Source organism: Mesoplodon densirostris, chromosome 2, assembly GCF_025265405.1.
Source record: "Mesoplodon densirostris isolate mMesDen1 chromosome 2, mMesDen1 primary haplotype, whole genome shotgun sequence".
Classification (NCBI taxonomy): Eukaryota; Metazoa; Chordata; class Mammalia; order Artiodactyla; family Ziphiidae; genus Mesoplodon; species Mesoplodon densirostris.
In genome coordinates, this window is record NC_082662.1 from 28,258,627 (window position 1) to 28,278,096 (window position 19,470).

The 19,470-nt window shown below is 51.1% G+C and overlaps 1 protein-coding gene across 2 annotated transcripts in view; it reads right to left on the reverse strand.

Annotated features, from left to right (window-relative positions):
* The window catches only part of CSMD2 (CUB and Sushi multiple domains 2), a 660,274-nt gene extending 641,263 nt beyond the window's left edge, over positions 1–19,011 (reverse strand). For both annotated transcript variants that reach the window (XM_060081981.1, XM_060081974.1), the window contains exon 1: positions 18,696–19,011. In XM_060081981.1, coding sequence (XP_059937964.1) covers positions 18,696–18,897 — 202 coding nt within the window. In that variant the 5' untranslated portion in view covers positions 18,898–19,011. The remainder of the gene's footprint in view (positions 1–18,695) is intronic.
* Positions 19,012–19,470: the final 459 nt, after the last annotated feature.

The following is a 19,470-nucleotide window of genomic DNA, read 5'->3' on the forward strand; positions in this document are numbered from 1 at the left end:
CATCTGCTCTAGGTCTGGGTAAGGGCTTTGAGAAAACTCCAAGGCTGGCTGGCAACCATAGCTGCGCCCAAAGTGGAAGGGGCTCCAACCATCCCTCCAGGGTGGGAGGGACAGGCATGCTTGCCCCCCCCCTCAGCTGCAGGCGATGCTGACCTGCTCTGGCCCAGATCCAACACGGCCAGGTAGGAGAGCATGTGCTCGCCCAAGCCCCAACTCCATAGAGGGGAGAACGTTCCCACTCCATGCCCCAGAGGACAAAGTACCGCACACGTATATTTCTCTGGTCTCCCTGACCCCTCACTCTCGCCCCCTGCAGGAGGGGAGGGACTTGTCTAAATAGTGAGTTGCGGGGGAGAATTTGGCGAGCTCAGCTCAGCCCCACCCACCTCGCACCTCCCTAAACTTAGTCCAGCAGGCTTGGCCCCTGTGAAGGAGGTCCTAGGTTGTCCCCTTTTGCCCCTGAATGGGTGGGTAAATTTCTCCCATTCAAGAGTGATGTATAGGGCTTCCCTGGTGGCTCAGTGGTTGAGAGTCCGCCTGCCGATGCAGGGGACGCGAGTTCGTGCCCCGGTCCGGGAAGATCCCACATGCCGCGGAGCGGCTGGGCCCATGAGCCATGGCCGCTGAGCCTGTGCATACGGAGCCTGTGCTCCACAATGGGAAAGGCCACAACAGTGAGAGGCCCGCGTACTGAAAAAAAAAAAACAGAGTGATGTATTAAGAAGCCACTTTGGCTGCATATCCAAAGCCACATTCTCCAACCAGCTTCGTCAGTAATGAGCTGACATTTTGATCTCTCCATTTGACTCCTCTTGTCGTTTTTCACTCTGTCTGGTTCCAAATTTGAGAGGGGAAGAAAGGCGTGGCAGGGAGGATGCAGAGGAGGCACTGGACAAGATCAGGGCCCTGCCCGGGGTTCCCAGACCCCTACGGGTCTTCAAAGGCAGTAATGAGAGTTTGTGAGCTACTTTCAATACTTCAAAGAGCCTAACAGAAACTGCATTTATCCACCATCAAAATGCACAGGCAAATAAATGCCAAGTGTCTGCTTCGGGCTGGAACTCGTCCCAGTCAGTGAGGTCACGCTACCCTTTGTCCATTCTGATTGGTGGGATGGAGCCCACAGGCTTGACAATTAAGGGATGTTGTTTTTCCCCAGCCTCTCTGCCTAGGGCCTCCTGAGAAACCTTAGCCCCTTGGCAGGACTGTCTGCTGCTTTGAAAGGAGAAATGCAATGAGGTGCATTTGGGAATGAATGGGAGTGTCTCAACCATAGATAAACGGAGTAAGAGTGAGTTCCCAAGAAGAGGCCTTTTCCCAGGGCGGAAGATCAGAACCACCCATGTTAGAAATCAGGGCGTCAACTCAGACAACGTGTGAGAAATGAAGGAAGGCTGAGGCCACGAGAAGGTGGGAAGGAGCCTGGGGCTCTGGAACAGAGAGCTGAAAGGTAGGAAGGAGGGGCTTTCCACAGGTTGGATGTGGCTTTGCCCCCCTCTGTGTGCGGGCAGAACGGAAGAGAAGCCTGGGCCTCCTGCACTTGTTCTGACCCCATGGCACAGTTTCCCTGTAACTGTTTCGGGGTGGGTGGGATGTGGAGAGAGAGCCGATCAGGGCCAACGGACCCAAAACAACTGGCAGTTACATATTTCTTTTAGGAATAAAAAGGGGGAAAAGAATCCATGTCCCTTTCGATAAATGCAGACTGGTGGAAACAGTGCCTTGATATACAAGTTTCTTGGGAGGAATTCGGAGAACAGGAGCGCGTCCCCAGTCGTAAGAAAGTTGGGCTGTGTTGGGAGAGGGAGGCGTTTAGGAGCCTGGTCCCCTGCCTCTCACCACGCAGCCTCAGCCTGCAGAGGAGGGGGGAATCTCCCTTTCCCCCAGGGGGCAGGGGCACTGGAGTAAAAGGCAAGGCCTGTCCACCAGATGCCCCCCGTCCTACCTAAAACCCCTGCGTAGAGCAAGCCCGTCATTCTCATGCTGAGAGCTGGCTGGGAAAGGGGGCGCTGAGTGTACGCTGTAGACCCTTTCTCAGTCCTGATTCTGCCAAGGATCCTGAGTGCTCAGTTCCCAAGACTTATCCTCACAGTGGGACGTGAAAAGCACCACTGGGCTCAGGCCTGAGCCATGCTCTCCAACATGATGGACCAAAGGCCAGTGCCTCGAGGGGTGTCAGGCACATGCCCAGCTATTAATAAATGAATCAGCACTTTCCCTTCCTCTCAACTGACACTCTTTTTCCTTACACCCCATCAGTCAGAACCCTGGAAGGGACGGGGTGATCGAAACAGCTGTCCATGGCATATCAGCTTAAATTCCTCCCAAGACCCACTCTTATCCCAAGAGCTTCAGAGTCTTTGTTACTTCTTCAAGAAGCGCCAACTTCTCACTGATCTTTGTCTTGTCCTTCCCCTTCCATCCAGAGAGTAAAGCCGCCCTCCTGTGTCTCTCTTACCAAACCGTGCACCATCGACTGGAGGAAGACAAGAATGGCTGTGGGAGACCAAATTGTTGCCACTGTCAAGGCCAGAATGCTGGGTCCCAAGTGTCCAGGAGCAAAGATTGAGGCCTGTGCCTCAGCAGCACTAGTGAGACCGTGGGGAAGCTGGAGAGCTATTGGGGAGGTAGAATCCACAAGACTGGATGAGTGAAAGGGAATGGGTAGGGGTGGAATTCAAGGATGATGCCCAGGCTTCTGGCTTAGGAAGATGCATGGAGGTGAGACACAAAAGAATATGGGGTGGTGAGACTGCTGGGGGTAAGGGGCGTGACACAGGTAACAACAGAAAGGAAGGGTTCAGTAGCTGGCATGCTGACTGCGGGGCCATGGATCGGCCGGGGGGTACGTGGCTCTGGAGTTCAGAGGCAAGGCCGTCACCTAAATGTGGATGTGGAGACTATCAGCATTTGGACAGTGGCATAAAGCCACGGGAAGAAATGAACGTAGGATAAAAAGAGAGGTCGGCTAAGGCCTGGGAACACCACTATGACAGTCAATTTTAAATGGGAGGAAATGATGAGCAGTGTCTGATGCTGAAGAGGGGAGAAGGCAGATGGAAGGGCAAGAGGCAGGCTGTGGAAAGACTGAGAAAGGTCTAGAAGTGGAGAGAGAGGCTTGGATTTGGAAAATAGGAAGTCATGTGGTGCCCTGGGCTGGAGCACTTCCGCTGGAGTGGGGCGTGTGGAAGCCAGATGACAGGGGTTGAGAAGTACCTTGGCAGACACTCTCTCAGGAAGCCAGACCAGGAAAGGAAGGAGAGAGACGGGGTGACGGTCAAAAGCAGGTGCAGAGTCAAGGAAGGGGTGGTGTTTAGTGTGGTTTTGTTTTTTTTTTTTTTTTTTTTGCAGTACGCGGGCCTCTCACTGCTGTGGCCTCTCCCGTTGCGGAGCACAGGCTCCGGACGCGCAGGCTCAGCGGCCATGGCTCACGGGCCCAGCCGCTCCACGGCATGTGGGATCTTCCCAGACCGGGGCACGAACCCATGTCCCCTGCGTTGGCAGGCGGACTCTCAACCACTGCGCCACCAGGGAAGCCCTAGTGTGTTTTTAAGATGAAAACAAAGTGTGTTTCTGGGCTAATGGAAAGGAAACAGAGGAGGGAGGGGTTAGAGAAATGGGAAGCAGGGACACCAATTAGCCAATTACAACAGCAACGTTCCTGGGTAGCGCAGGGCACAGCATCCTTGGAGCTTTCCTACCCAAGTTCAGCAGCAAGGTTCATGCAGTTGTTTCCTTTAGTGTCAATTTTTCTGTGATGTAGGAAACAAGGTTGTTCAGGAGGATGAGTGGGTGAGGCTGCCCCAGAGGTGAGAACAGTCCCAGATGGAGCCTGTGGTTCAGGCTGGCACAGAGCCAGAGGAAGGACACACCAGGACTGAGCTGAGTGGGAGAGGCCAGCAAGAGCCGGATCAAGAGAAAAGAGAGGAACAAGGTTGGGTCAGATTAACTTCTAGGTTCAAAATCTGAGGCCTGGGGACATGGGGTGGGTCCCGATACACACAAAGTTACCCTTTACCACCTTATCCTGACCCTAATCGCTCCAGACTGATCAGTTCATTTTTTTTACTAAGGTGTTAATAGCTAACACTTCTCAAAAAATTGACTTTTAACAATGGCTCCCAACTCAAAGATTCCAGCAACATCAGGATCCTCCTGAAACACAGGCTGGCACAAAGCAGCTATCCCATTGCTCTGCATTAAAAATTTCCACCGCCCCCTTGCCCAAGCCTCTCAGCAATTCTTCACCTTAGGACATCAGCTGTATCTGATACAGCAACAGAAAACAGAAAGGAAATCTGCACTGTGTCTCTGCTGCTCAGAAAGCAGCTTCCAGGGTGTTCAGTTGGACCTGACAATCACCTGGTGAGCATTCCTTCATTCAATCAATATTGACTGAGCGTCTACCATGCTCCAGGAACGGTCCTAGGTGCTAGGGACACAGCAGTGAATAAAAGAACCCAAACGCTTGTCAGTGGGGCACAGATTTATATGGACAAGGGGTAGGAAAGCTGCATGCTGAGAGTCAGGCAAACACAGACCTTTACAGGCAGGACAGTGAAGCTGCAATTCTATGAAGCTTCCTGGCAAAGCCTTGGACCACACATTGGAAACCAGAGGTCTAGTGATTCCCAAATTCATCTGATCATGAAATCTTTCTCTCTCAGGGCACTCATTTAATAGTTCCTACCCGACTTCCTGAAACCCAAGAAACACTTGGCCGAATGAATGAATGAATGAATGACCCCCTCCACCCCCTTCCCCCCGACCCCCTGGCCTCCCAGAGTCTCTGTACTTCTGTACTTCCTGTCTTAGCATCCCTATTTGCATAACTGGCCCTTTGCCTAGGTTTCTCTGCAGAGTCCCTGGCTCCTCACAGGGACAACAGACTCCCTAAATGTCCATCCACTGGGCTAGAGCCCCTCCCCTGGCAGCTGAGTCCTGCTCCAGCCAGGAACAAACCTGGACGCCTTGGCCTCACCCTTGGGAGCCCTCCCCGTCTGCCCTGACCCTGACCACGACTGGCCACCCCGCCTTAGCCTGCCTGTTTCGCCTCTGTCCTAAAATACAGCTGGCTCCCAGCAAGAGGCCCCAGGAAAATGGCACTTCAGTGCTTTGTGTCTGCTCTTCAAGTATTAAATCTGGAATAATAGGAGTTAGTACACAAGGAAGTTGAGGATAAGACTCCCCTGAGTGTCCTGCTTTCTCATCTAACAAATCAGGGGCTGGCGGAAGGACGTGGTAAATCAGGAGCTCAGAGCTGTCAGGCCCACCCTGACCAACAGGCCTTTTGTTAGGTGTGCTAAGCAGTTCAGGTATGGGATGCAGGCCTGTGGGGCTAGTATGCTTCCCCAGCCTCTTCTTGGGGGCCACCGAATCTCAGCAGCACTAATCTGCTCACCTCCGGAGGCCCAGCTCCACTAGGGCAGAGCTGAGAGGAAAGGAGTGGGGAGGGGGAGCAGGAAGCCCTTCCTCTGTTGACTCCTGGGTGAGGAGTCATTGCACAGTCATTGCAGAGGAGTGGATGGCTGAAGGCCCATCTCCTCTGGGCTCCACCTTCAGGTGTCCGGAGCTGTTTGCCTAAGAGGTTCCTAGACAGACTTAATGTGCATAATAATAACAGGAATTTATTAGGGATGTAGCTTCCACACCCTGCTCAGAGATACTCTGATTCAGAAGATCCAGGGAGGGCCTGGGAATCTACATTTGTAACTGAGAAACCTGGGTACAACAGTGGTTGTTAAGCCTATGGGTGCCAGAATCAGACCAGGTTTAAATCCAGGCTCTCTCCCTCCCTCCCTGTTGTCTAGTCTTGGGTGAGTAACTTAATCTCCTTAAATCTCAGTTTCCTCAACTGCAAAATCATCACCTTCTTAGGAGTGCCACAAGGTTTAGGGAGGGGAAACTACAGCTCTCAGCATCTCCAGAGTGTTCCCTAAAGGACCAGCTTCCATGATAATGATGCTGATGGAGGGGCATGCAAACTTGACATCCCCCGACACAGCTTCCTGCCTCAAGCCTTTGTCCAGGCCACTCCCTCTACCTAGGACCTCCTACCCCCATATTATCCTCCTCCGAAGGACACCTGCTCACTCTTGAAGAGCCTGCTTACACCCCTAGGTGAAGCTTGCCCTGCTGCACCTCTCCCTCCTCTATTCTCAGAGTTCCCTGGGCCTCTAGGAGCCTATAACTGTCCTTGAGGAAGGCACTGGTTTTCAATGGTATTTGTATCCCTGACCCCCAGGCCAGGGCCACTGCACTGGGAGCTCAGTGAATGTTCAAAGGACCCAGCCCCATGGTCCTAAGCAGATGGGAGCAGCTAAAAGCCTTGAAAATCCTCCTTGCTGACAGAGCTGGTGGGCTGAAGCCTGGCTAAAGGAAAGGCCATGGAGAGGGCAGGTCCTAGGTGAGGAGGAGGGGGTGGAAGCAAAAAGGTCAAAGGTCAGGAGGAGGCTCAAATCGATGGTGAGGCTGGGGGTGGGAGAAGGATGACTCTACAATGAGAATGAAGAGTTTTGGTGTCAGGAAAATAACAGGACTGGGAAAAGGAGGGAGCAGGAAAGGAAAGGGGCAGGAGATAACTGGAGAGGTCAGAAGAGGAGAGGAGGTGGACCAGGGGGCGCAGAATGACAAAAATGTGGAGGGGCACACACGACCTGGACAAGATAGAGTACAGCAGGTCTCCGCAGGAGGTGGGATGTTGAAACGGCCTGTGGAGTCATCCCCGAGTAGGTAGATGAACAATTTTAACTTTCTTTCTTGCAGAAAGTTGTGGGACGTTCTCACTGAGGCAGGATTAACAGAACTGTGAATTACAATCCACAAGTTATTATGTGGGTTTCATGGACTTTTGACAGTTCTGTGGATGTTTTACCCTCTCTGGGAAGGTGGGGAACAGGGTAAAAAAAAATGAGGAAGGAACAGGATGCCCTCATATCCTCCTTGCTGACTTCTCCCCGAGGGGCACCAAGACCTGCCTTCCCCAGCAGTGCCCTGGTCCACACCCTGCCCTCATCATCACCGCATTCCTTGAAGACCTGCACCAGCCAACCAAGCTGATGGGGCCACACCCCTGCTCCAAACCCTCTAGACTCTTCATTGCCCTTACTCGTCACACTGAGCTGCTTCCAGACCTTGAACAGGCCTCACTTCCACCCAGCCATGAGCCTGTACGGGTATGTTTCCATTGTTGGAATCCTCCCCTCTGCTGCCTCTCTTCAGCTGCCCTCTGCTATCTATCCTGCGCGTCTCAGCCTAAACATCACTTGCTCTAGGAGGCTTTCCTGACCCCTGGAGTCTGGATAGTTACCCCTCTTTTTTTTCTAACTGTGGCAAAATATACGTAACCTAAAAGTGACCACGTTGACCATTTTTAAGTGTACAGTTCAGTGGCGTTAAGGTGCTTCACATTGTTGTGCAACCATCACCACCATCCATCTCTAGAACTCTTTCCAGCTTGCAAAACTGAAACTCTATTCATTAAAAAAAACAACCCACCCACCCCCGGGGCTTCCCTGGTGGCGCAGTGGTTGAGAGTCCGCCTGCCGATGCAGGGGACACGGGTTCGTGCCCCGGTCCGGGAAGATCCCACATGTCGCAGAGCGGCTGGGCCCGTGAGCCATGGCCGCTGAGCCTGCGCGTCCGGAGCCTGTGCTCCACAATGAGAGAAGCCACAACAGTGAGAGGCCCACGTACCGCAAAAAAAAAAAAAAACAACAACCCCCCATTCCCTTCAATCCCCCAACGCCCAGCCCCAGCGACCACCATTCTACTTTCTGTCTCTGTGGATCTGACTACTCTGGGTACTTCATATAACTGCAACCATACAGTATTTGTTCTTTTGTGACTGGCTTATTTCACTTAACATAATGTCTTCAAGGCTTATCCAAGTTGTAGAATGTAGAATCTCCTTCCTTTCTAAGGGTGAATAATATTACACTGTATGTAGATGCCACATTTTGTTCATCCATTTAACCATCAATAGACACTTGGGTTATTTCCACCTTCTGGATATCATGACTAATGCTGCTATGAATATATGGGCAGTTGTCTCTCTTATGTACCCTTATCTTTGAAACTGGTCTACGGTCCCCAATGCATCTGAGAGCTCAGGCCCAGCACAGGCCCTCTATAAATGCCTGCTGAAGGGCTAAATAATCCCTCACATTCTCTAAGTGTGGCACCCATCCAGTAACTTATTTGTAGTTTAACTGGCACCTTCTAAAACACAGTGCCTTGAGCCAGAAGAAAGACCTCCTATAGGAATTGGGGCCCTGGTATGGACAGGAAGGCTCTGGGACTGCTCAAAGCCCTCCATACAGAGAGCCAGCCCTGTAGAAGGATGGACTCAGGTGGGCCTGGGAGCCCACCCTGCCCCTTAGCTCATCAGTGCAGCCGTATATCCCAACTTCTGCCTTCCACAAAACATTGATGAATCTGACCACCTCAAAATGAAGCATCTCTGTCCAAAGAAAGACATCATAAACAAAATAGACAGATGAAAGATTGGGAGAAGTTATCTGTAATCTCTAAAATTGACAGAGGGCAATATCTGGAATATAAAAGGAACTCCTGAAAATCAAACCCAGATTTTTCTAAATTAAGACAGGAAATCCAATTTAAAAATAGGAAAAGAATATGACTAGGCAATTCACAAAAAGAGAAGCTCAAATAGCTAACAAGCATATAAGAGATATTCAAACTTACTAGTCATCAGAGAAATGCAAAATAAAACAAAACAACGAGATGGCGCTTTAAACTCATCAGAATGGCAAAAATTAGAAAGGTGGACAATATTAGGTATTGGTAACGACATGAGGAGACAGAAACTCTAGTGCACTCTTGGTGGAAATGAGCCCTAGCTCAGCTGTTCTGGAAAATATGATGGCATATCATAGAAAATCAACTTGTTAACTCAGGGATCCCAATCTTCCAATCTGTATAGCCCAGAGTTATTCTTACACGGGGTCCCAAGAGAGAATGTACAAGGATGTTCTTCAGAACTTCATGTGTAGTCAGGAGGAGTTACACACAAGCCAGGGGTTTATCCCCAGGGGGAGTGGATATATACAATGTGATGGATGCACAATCATAATGCAGTGAGGGACTAGACACATACAAGGAGCAGGGCTAGATCTATAAAATATAGTGCTAAGTCAATAAAGCAAGACACTTGATGAAATTTATAGTTCACTATCATTTATGTAAATGTACATATGCACACAAAACAACCTTACATATTTTATAAGGATCCATGCATATTTCAAGATATACATAAAAGATATTAGAGTGGGTACTGATGGGAGAAAGCAACAATTGCCTTGGGATTGGGGATAAAGGAAGGAAATTTTTTTAAAGTAAAACAAGAAAGGAGCCTTTCATAGATAGATGATCATAAAGTGTCATGATCTGAGGGTAGGTTAATTCCATGTCATGCTCAAAGAAAAAAAAAAAAAGCAGAAACCAAAAAACACCCAGCAGTGCCTTCCACATGACCAGGAAAACTATCCTTGTTACATTTTCCTCTTTCCATGTTTCTTGGAACAAAATGCCACAGGAGATGTGAGTCCCAGGGGTCCTCAAACACAGGGAATTTCCATCTTGCTAGAGTTAAAAGGCCTCGGGGCAAATCTTGTCCCCTGGATGGATGTCTTAGTGAATATGAAGCCCTAGCAATCACCTCTCCCAGCCTGAGCTCAGTGATGCTGCCCGGGGGTAGGTGGGTGGGTGGGAAGGGGGGAGGCTGCAGCAGATGTCTGATGGGCGGTGTCCTCCCTTTCAAGTTCTCAGGATCAGCCACTTGGAGGGTAAGAATGGATAAGGGCCAGGAAGCTGAGTGAGTTCACCCTCCTTCATCCACTACCCCTGCGCCCTGAAGCATAGCCAGGCAGGCTGTCTGCACAGGTAGTGAGATTCGCATCCCTGGCATGCCAAGCCAGCCTGGCCACTGGGCAGGATCTCCCATTGGATGGGGCTTACACTGGTGACCTACTCTAAAATCTCTGGATGCTTTTTGTTTTGTTGATTAAATAATGCCAAGTTCAGCATTACATAGACAAGGTGGGAATTATTATCTCCACTTTACAGGCAAGGAAGTCAGGCCCAGGAAGAAGAAATGAGATGTAGAGGAATGACCGAGGCTAGAAGACTAGTTTCCTGACTCTCAGGCCAAAGTTCAAGAAACATATCAAACATAACAGAATGTGTTCCTTTCAGCTATGAATCTGCCATGGCTCAGCCCTTCTTAGGACTGCACAAATGACAAAGGCCAGGAGAGCAGGGCAACACAGGTCCCTGGGGGGAGGGATGCCATCCTTGAAGGGGCAGTTTTCATGCTAGGAACATTTTATTTTATTTTTAAATTTTTAATTTATATTGGAGCATAGTTGATTAACAATGTTGCATTAGTTTCAGGTGTACAGCCAAGTGATTCAGTTATACATATACATGTATCTATTCTTTTTCAAGTTCTTTTCCCATTTAGGTTATTATAGAATATTGAGCACAGTTCCTTGTGCTATCCAGTAGGTCCTTGTTGATCATGGATTGAAAATAAATCATTAAACTTTCACCTCCTTTTTGTTGCCAAGTAACGTGCCCGACGTCCCATGCACCATCACCAAGCCTCACCCAGTCTCTGAGCCTCTCTCCACCTTTGACTCCTACCCCTGACAGGGTGATGGAGGAGTGATGGGCGCAGGAGGTGGTAAGACTCAGGCTGGGGTGGGGAGTGAGGCAGCAACCAGCAGACGAACCTCCCGGGGCCTGAGTCGACTCTAGCACACTTGCTCATCTCAGAAAGGGTTATCAATCACGCTGCACAAAGTGCCTACACATTCTCTGATAATTCGCTTGTATCTCTCAAATGGTCTATTTCCAAGTTTCTGCTTTCTCCCTTTCAAGTTACAACTGTCACACCTGCTTCCTTTCAATCAATAAATACATGTAGCTACTTAAGAGTGGACCTTATTCTATTGCCTATTTGAAAACCAAGAAGATGGACACATAATTTTTTGAGGTTTCTGGATTATAACTGCACTTGAGTATAAATGAGACATAGGCAGGGAGGAAGGCTATTTGTGCCGCAATATGAGCCCCTATTTTCTGCTCCAGACCACATGGGAGATTCTCAAATAAGTTTCTAAGAGTTATCTTGGTGCTGCCAGTAATTTAACTACACAGACATTATTTTTAGCATCACAAGAGTTCCTTATAATGATGATTTTTCAAGGGCAGAATTGACATCTCTTTCGAGCTCAATTCAGTTTAAAATTTTCCAACAGTAAGAAACAAATAGGTAGAAAGTGAAAGGCAGTTGCCAGTGGGGAAACTCCTCAAAAGAGGGGACCACAGAGGTGAACCCCTACACTACCCAGAACTTTGCTTTCTGTGGGTACAGCCACCCCGCTAGCTCCAGGGTGCGCACAGGGCCCTTCTCTGATGTTGGGCTTGACAAGGGCTGCACTGGGGCTCCTGCCTTGTGCCTGGCATATTTCTCTGCTAGGGTTCATGGTGGTGGCCACACAGGACTTCCAATTTCTCCCTGAAGAATGACCCCTAATAGCAGAGAGTGGAGCCACCAGCATTTTAGAATCTACACCAGTGTGGAACCGAGGGCTGATGGGGACTTTCTATCTGCTAGAAATTTCACAGTTCAGGCAAATGAGGAACTGAGGAGTTCTGGGGAGGAAGATGAAGATGCTACAATAAGGTGAAGCAGGTTAGGTTGTTTCTGGTACCCTCCTTAATCTCCCATTTCCTCACAGTGCCCACTCAATTGGTTATATAATCCCACTACATCTCCCAGTATCCCCTCCCAATTCACCCAACCTAAGCCACCCCAATACATCCTAACTCACCCCCATCTCACCCCATCCCACCACAACTCATTCACTCCACTCTACCATATCCCGATTGTCCACTCTACCCCAACCCAACTCCACCCATCCCGTCCCAATCCATTCTGACCCAATCCTATCCCACTTCACTCCGTCCTATCCCAGTCAATCCCCTGAACACTCTATATCTCCCAATTCCACCTCAAACCATCATATTTTACTCAATCCTATTCCATTTCATTCCACCACCCATCTCGGTCCATCCCAGTTCATTCTATCTGTTCCATCCCAATATACATCCCAACCCATGCTTGATCCTACCCCAACTCACTCCTTCCTACTTCACCTCAGTCCATCTCAAATTATCCTGTGTCTCCAATCCCACCCCATCATATTCCATTCCATCCGCTCCCATCCCATTTCCTGCTTGGCCAAAGTTCTCATTTTTTAATGTATACAGGGCATGACCATTCTTCATGTCATGTGAAACTACATGAGAAGGCCAAAGGACCCCAGAGATCTAAGAGTTAAGTGTGTATTGGGGTGGAAGATGAGGGGAAAAAAGATACAGAATCTCATCTTTATTTTTTTTCAAACAACTTCCAAAATGCTTAATCTATTGATAGGGAATCAAAAGCATGCTCTAAAAAGAGTATGTAATTCTTATTATGTCTTGAATTTGTACAGGCCCCCCAAAAAAGAATCTCATCTTTAAAGGTGGGGTATGAAAAGATAGCCCAGGGGTTTGAGCTCCCACATCCAGAAAGAAAATAAATATGAGTTTCATGTTTCTCTTAACTTACAAGAACCAGGAAAGAGCTCTAAGAACCACACCACTATTTTCAAGTTGAGAAACCCACATTGCATAGCCTACCTTTTGCTTTCTGTGGGCCCAACGGGAAGCCGAATTCTATTCAAAGCCGCTGAATCCTAAGACAGTGTCTCTGTGAGGTGGAAAACTCTGAGGTAACCCTCCATTTTCAGGTTTACCCAGATGTTCCCCTGTTATCGTGGAAAATCTCTGTAGCAGACAGACAGGAGGGATTGGGAGGCCATATCCCACTCAGAGTGAAACCCAAGGAAGGCAGTGTCAGTGACATTCTCCAACCTCCAGGGGGAGCTAGAGGGTCCGCCCTCTTCACCCCTCTAGGAAGAGGTGTACTACCATGGCCTGATAGGTGGGTGAGTCTGCCATGTTCTAAGGAGTGTGCTTTCAGTGGGAGGAGCAGAGGAAAGACTCTTGTTGATGCATCTGGTGGCATCTTAGAGTGGCATAGGATGAGAACTGCTTCTCTTATAATTCTAAGAGGCTGGTGCAGAAAGCAAGTGGACAACAGTAGTAGCAGTAGAGGTAGTGGCAGCATTTAACATACACTGAATGCTAACGACAGGTCCGGCACTGTGACAGTTGCTTTCCATGAACTAAAAGGATGGGCCCTAGAGTCAGGAAGCCCTGAGGTTCAATCCTGTCTCCTCTCCTATCTGCTCTATAATCTTGGCCAAATTGTTTAATTTCTGAGTCTCAGTCTCTTCAAATGTGATACTATAGTACCTGAATTGTTGTGAGAATTGAATATGAATGTCTATAAAGCACTAAGCCAGCACTCGGTAAAGGAGAGCTATCGTTGGTAATATGTAGACATAGGGCCGCCTCCCACCTGGGGATGCCCCTCCATCGCATCCCACTCCTCCAAGCCCCTTGCCTTGGGAATGTCCAAAAGGACAGTCATAGAGAAAGGGAACCCTGGGCTCCAGAGAACCTGCCTCTGATCCCTTCAACAGGTATTTATTGAGCGTCTGCTATGTGCTGTGATCTGGGCTACACTGCTCACCTGAGTTCATAGAGCCTTAGGGAATAACGGTAGACATTGTCTCATTAAGCAAGAAATCCCGATATGTCCTGATGAGTTTTACAATACGAGGAGTTTTACAGCCTGGGTTGTGAGAGTTCACAGCAGAGTTCAGTCAAGACTGGTGCCTGGGACTAGAAGCAAATCAAGGACGGCTTGCTTTGTAGTCACCCTCCAGGAGCTGTGGTGGAGATGGATGGGCCATGGCTGCTTGAGGAGTTGGAAGGTTGAGATCCAGGCTCAAGTGCTAAAAGCATCACAGCATAACTGATGGGCACAGCCCGGTGGGAAAAGCAGGACAGAGAAAGGCAGCCTGTGTGGAAGGATTCCAGGGGTAGCACCAGCTGGGTCTCCTCAGACATCAGACAACAGGGTGGGTACCATAAAGGATTTGGAGTCAGGCGGGCCTGGGTTCAATCTCTGGCTGACTAGTGGTGTGGTTAAGGTATGTGTCCTCTCTGAACCTATTTCTTTGTGGATAAAATGGGGAGAATAATATTACTGGCCTCACTGGGTTGCTGTGAGGGTCGAGTTAATACATGCAAGTGCTTGGCTTGCCGTCAGCACGTGGTGAGGACTCAACAGACATCAGCTGTTAGTGTCACTCCCCTGGGTACCCAGACAGCTTTCTGAGCGGTGGAGGAGGATAACGGGAGGGTGCACAGACTTCCTGACCAAGTCCTCTGTCCTCACTGTTCCTGTTCCAACCCCAACTTCCATTCAATGGGCACAATCAATATGTATGTGCTGGGCCTGTTGCATCTCTGATTTCTAATCCCTTCCAAAACACAGGGAGGCCTTGTCCCTTTTGCAGGCAGGCAGCCTGAGCCTTGGGGAGGTCTGAAGATCAGCTAGTTCTCCAACAAGGAACATCTGGCTCTGCTGAGCCATCAGAGTCCCTAAATCCTGCTGGCATGACAACGATGATGAAACAGAGGCAGATGAGACACATGAGGCAAGTTGGTGTCACTGAAGCCACCTGCTGGACTCTTCTGGACACACCCAAACCTTGCAGTGTCCGAGCCCTGGCAATCTGGTTCTCCAGTGCCTTTCCACATCATTCTAGCCTCACCTTCAACAAAGCTACACTGTCACCAGTCCAGGATATGGTCAACACTCTCTGCTGTGGTCAGTTTCTTTTTTAAAACCATAAACGCACAGCTCAATTGCAAATGGAAGTTCAAATCCATACACTGGTGCCTTTCCTGGGGGGGGTGGGGGGGGGCGGGTAATGCTTACGGCTTGTTCTTGCATTGGTTCTAGAACTTAAGGAGCTATCTTACCAATCTGTGACATTTGATTCTGGAGGGAAAGCAACTGGGGATCAGGTGGCTTTGTTGTCGCATTAGCTCTGCAAACCAACTGGCTTCTTTGATCCCTAAAACTCTTGTTTTAGGCTTATCAGCCCCTAGAAAACTGTCCAAGAAAAAAATATTTTAAAAAATCATCTGCTGAATTAACAACCATCTATCAGCCACCAATTCTATGCCAGGTCCTGAGCTGGGTGCTGGGGATGCCAAGAGAAATAAAGCACTGTCCCTGCCCTCAGGAAGCTCACAGTTCAATACGTGAGGCAGATAAATAACTACTTTGAATACAGTTCAGTTAGTACTGTCATCAAACACTGGGTATGGTCAGTGCTCCAGTTTTTAAGAGGGCTCTGAAAACAAGCAAAGAAGAGAGAAATTTTTTAAAAATAATTTGATATTTGATTTCTTTTAAAGCAATGAAGTGGTTAGCATGGGAAAAATCAGAACTTTAAACTGTAAGTATAAAAATCCTTATACTTACGGTTTAATATTGCCTTTATTTGAAATTACTTATTAAGGAAATGGGAAGCATAACAGTCTTTTCAATGCTCAGAGCTGCTTAATTCAGAGAAAAGTAGCCAGGTTTGAGACAGAACTCGACGGCCACCTGATAAGGAAGGAGTTGAGGATGATCCTAAGGTTCCCGGCTAGGTAACTGGGAAGCTGCCAGTACCACCAGCCTGCATGGAGGATACTGGAGGTTAGGTGCAGAGCTAATGAGTTTGCTTTGGAAGGGAAACATCTGTGTGAAGATGTCCAAGAGTCAGCCGGTTATACGGGCTGTCTAGATCCAGAGATTCCGTGGTCTAGGAAGCCAATAGACATATCGGGAGAAGAATCTTGGCAGGAGAGATCTGTCTGGAAGCTTCAGAGTGTGGTAGTGGAAGAAATGGGCCTGGATGAGCTCACCCAGGGAGGAGTGAAAGGAAATGAGGAAAAGCATAAGGAATGGAACACTGCAGGAAGCCAGACTTTCAAGAGGGGAATAAGTGCTACTATTAGAAACTGGGAAGGAACAGCCAAGAGGTAGGAGAAAAATCAGCCAAGCACAGTGTGTCGGAAGCCCAAGGAAGAGAAATTTTAAAAGAAGTAATCCAAAGTGTTCACAGTTCAGAGAGGTAAAGAAAGAGAAAGCAGATGGGTTTGGCGATTAAGGTGGTCATTAGTGATCTTTCCTAGAGAGTTCCAGTCCTGGGGACAGAAGCCAGTCAGCAGGGAAGTGAATGGTCGCAGAGAAAGTGAGTTCAAGACTCATCTGAAGAGAGTTAACTTGTAAACGAGAAAGAAAGATGGGATGGGAGCTAAAAGGTCAATAGGGCCAAGAAGTCTGGTTGGCTTGTTTTATGTTAGAGATTAAGTTGTTTAGGGAAAACAAAAGACAGGAGAGTGATTGAGCTATCATCTAGGGGGAGGAGGTAACTGCTGGAAGGTCTCTAGGGAGGCTGGGGGTAGGGGAAGTGTGAGGGCACAGATGGAAGGGGTGAGTGTCCAAGTCGAAGGCAGGTTCAAATCCTATATTCATTTTATCCAGTCATCACTGGGCCAAGGAAGGGAGACAGCGCAGTCCTGAGCATCTTTTAAAGTCAACGGCATGAAGAGAACACAAAATAAATGTGCTTCCCCCTCTAATGTGTCAAATCCCGCCATCATCTGTCACCAAGTCCACTTCCAAATCTCTGCTGCTGGCAAGGTCAAACACCACATGTAAATGCGGGACGGGAAGCCAGAGCACGCCCACCAGAGAGCAAGCGCCCCCTCCCCCAAGCCGTTCAGCACTCCCACCCCCAACTTCTCTGCCAACCAAGGAGCTGCAAGCCAACCGATCTCTCCAAGGCAGGATTCCAACACAGCCCAGCAGTGTGCAAGCTCCCGTAGTCGGCCTTCTTCTTTCCCTGGGGGCATGACATGCCCAAGGGGCAGGGACAAATCGAGCCAGAAAACCAGCTGGATCATATTAGGGGTAATCTCAGGTCTGCTAAGCCAGAGCAGGGGCCGCACCTGGACACACGTCTGAGAGGCCTGACAGCCGGTACCAGCGGTACCCCCACCTCTCATGTGGCAAGTCTGGTGACCAGCGGCGTCGTTGTGAACTGTGCAGCCACCCAGTGGGTGTGGGTGTGCGCGAGGCCTGAGCTCCTAGGCGCGCGCACCGCGGGCGCCCCTCTCTGGGTGTCGGCCGCTATGACTCTTAGGGGAACCTCAGAAAGTCCGGTCAAGTAGGCAAGGGAGAGCTAGGGCTGGCTCGGGGCGCCCTTCCCGACCAGCAGCCCTAACATTCCCGGCTAAGGAGCTGGCGACACGGTCTGCGGGCACCGGCTCACAAGATGCTGGAGCCCAGAGTGGACAGAAGAGCTCGCCAGGGAAGTGTCGCAGTTTCCAAAAAGGGACCACCTGGAGGCTCGGATGGCTGAGGCCAAGCCTTCAAAGGTTCAATTGGTGGTTTAAAAAAATAAATAAATAAATAAATAAATAAATAAATAAAATACCCAACACAGCTCCAGGCCGGAGATGCTCTCAGTCAAAGCGTGGGCAGCAGGTGTTACAGGTTTTCTCCCCCCGTGGGTGTCAGCTTCCAGGCTAAATAAAAATGCGGCCCCAGGCATCGCCCGTAGGACCCGTCCCCACACGGGGACACAGAACTTTCTAGGCTGTGGCTAGAGCTGAGCCTCGGAGAGGTGCAGGGGGTAAAGCGGAAGGGCAGCAGTCGAGGCCAGTGGTTCCCAGTGGGGACTGGGTTCTCTCCTAGGTCCGCGTGCCTTCCCGGTCCGCAAGCTGCAGCCACGCATCGGCGAAGTTCCGGGACTCGCCACACCCGCCAGGTCTGTCCCCTCCCCTACTCGGTCGCCGGGAGCAGGTCCCGCCGCCCGCGCCGCCGCTGCCGCAGACCCGGCGCTCGGCTGCAGCAGGGCGCGGGAAAGGGCACTTTGGCGCGGAGTGAAAACCGAAGGCAATGTGGCGGCGCGGAGCCTGGCGGCAACACTCCCTCCCCTGCCCCCGGGCGCAACCCCCGCCCCCGCCAGCCCGACGCTCAGCACCCTCCAGCCCCCACCTGAGTCCTCCAGCTCGGCGTGCTCTGGGCCCTCGCCCAGCTGACCCCCCTCCCAGCCCAGAGCGCCCAGGGAGGGGGACACTTGGGGAGGGGGGTGGCGGCCGCAGTCTCCGGGCGGCTCCGGCGGGGGCGCGGGCTTCAGTTGCGAGGAAAATGGGCGGGGGCAGGGAAAGGCAGACCCTGCAGACGCGCAAATGGGGAGGGGGCGCGCCGTTCCGCTCCAGCCCCCAGGACGGGCGTGCCAACGAGGATCGGGAGGCGGGGAGGGCTCCAGGAAAGTTTATCTGGGAAAAGCCTAGCACCTTGGGGGCTGGGAGGCTTAAGAAACTGAAGCCACGGTCCGGGAGCCCCGCAACCCCGGGCGGGCATGGTCTGTCTCCCAGGCCCCCTCGCCGGATCCGGCCAAGTTGCGGCTGGGGGTGTGGGTAGCAGTGAGGGTGAGGGTGAGGGTGGCGGGGAGGACGGGTGAGGGTGGGGGGGAAAGAGGGAGGGCAGAGGCGAGGCTGAGCATGAGGGTCGGCGTTTGGGAGGGCGGGAGGTTAAGGCGGAGGGCGGGGGGAAGGGACAGGGACCGGGTCGTGGATGGGTGGGCTCGGGGCTCGGGTGGGGCGCGCGGCGGCCGCCGGCTCCCCGGCGCGGCCGGACTTACCCGCGGCGGCCGAGGCGCTGAGCAGCCCCCAGCCCAGCAGCAGCAACAGCGGCGGCGGCGGCGGCGGTGTCGGCGGCGGTGGCGGCTGACGGCCCCAGCGGCTCCCGGCGCCCGGCACAAGCGCCGAAATCCCGGCTTCGGCGCGAGACCTCCCCGCGGGGCAGCCGCAGCGCCCCTGCTTCCATCCCCACGAGCGCGGCATGGCGCGGCCGGCAGCGCCGAGGGAGAGGCTCCCCTCGCAGTGGAGGAGAAAGGAGGTCAGGGGAGCTCTGGAGCTTTTTTCTGCTCGGAAAAAATCCCGGTACGCGGGAGCTCTGAGCTTCTGCGGCTGGAATGAACCAAGTGTCCGCCCGGCCGGGGAGAGGCGCGCTGCGCTCTCGGAAATGACTCGCTCCAATCCCGCTTCGGGGGGTTCGCGCCGGGGGGCGGGGGGGGGTGAATTATCCCCGGATTAATCACTCCGGAGCCGCTTCTCCGCCGCTCCAAATGCTGGGGGTGGAGGCGCAGCAAAGGAGAAAATATTGGGAGGGGGCGGGTGTTCCTCTTCAGCGCCACCTCCACCTCCAGAGAAACCACAGATTACATCTAAAGGGTTGTTTATTCCTGTTTGTTTTACAATTGACCAGTTTCTTTTAAGTTCAGTTCTCTCGTTTCCATTTATAAGATCACCCGTAATACACCCCCCCATACACACACACACACGCGCACACACACTGTGATACTGACACACAGGCACTCACAGGCGCGCGCGCACACACACACACACACGTACACA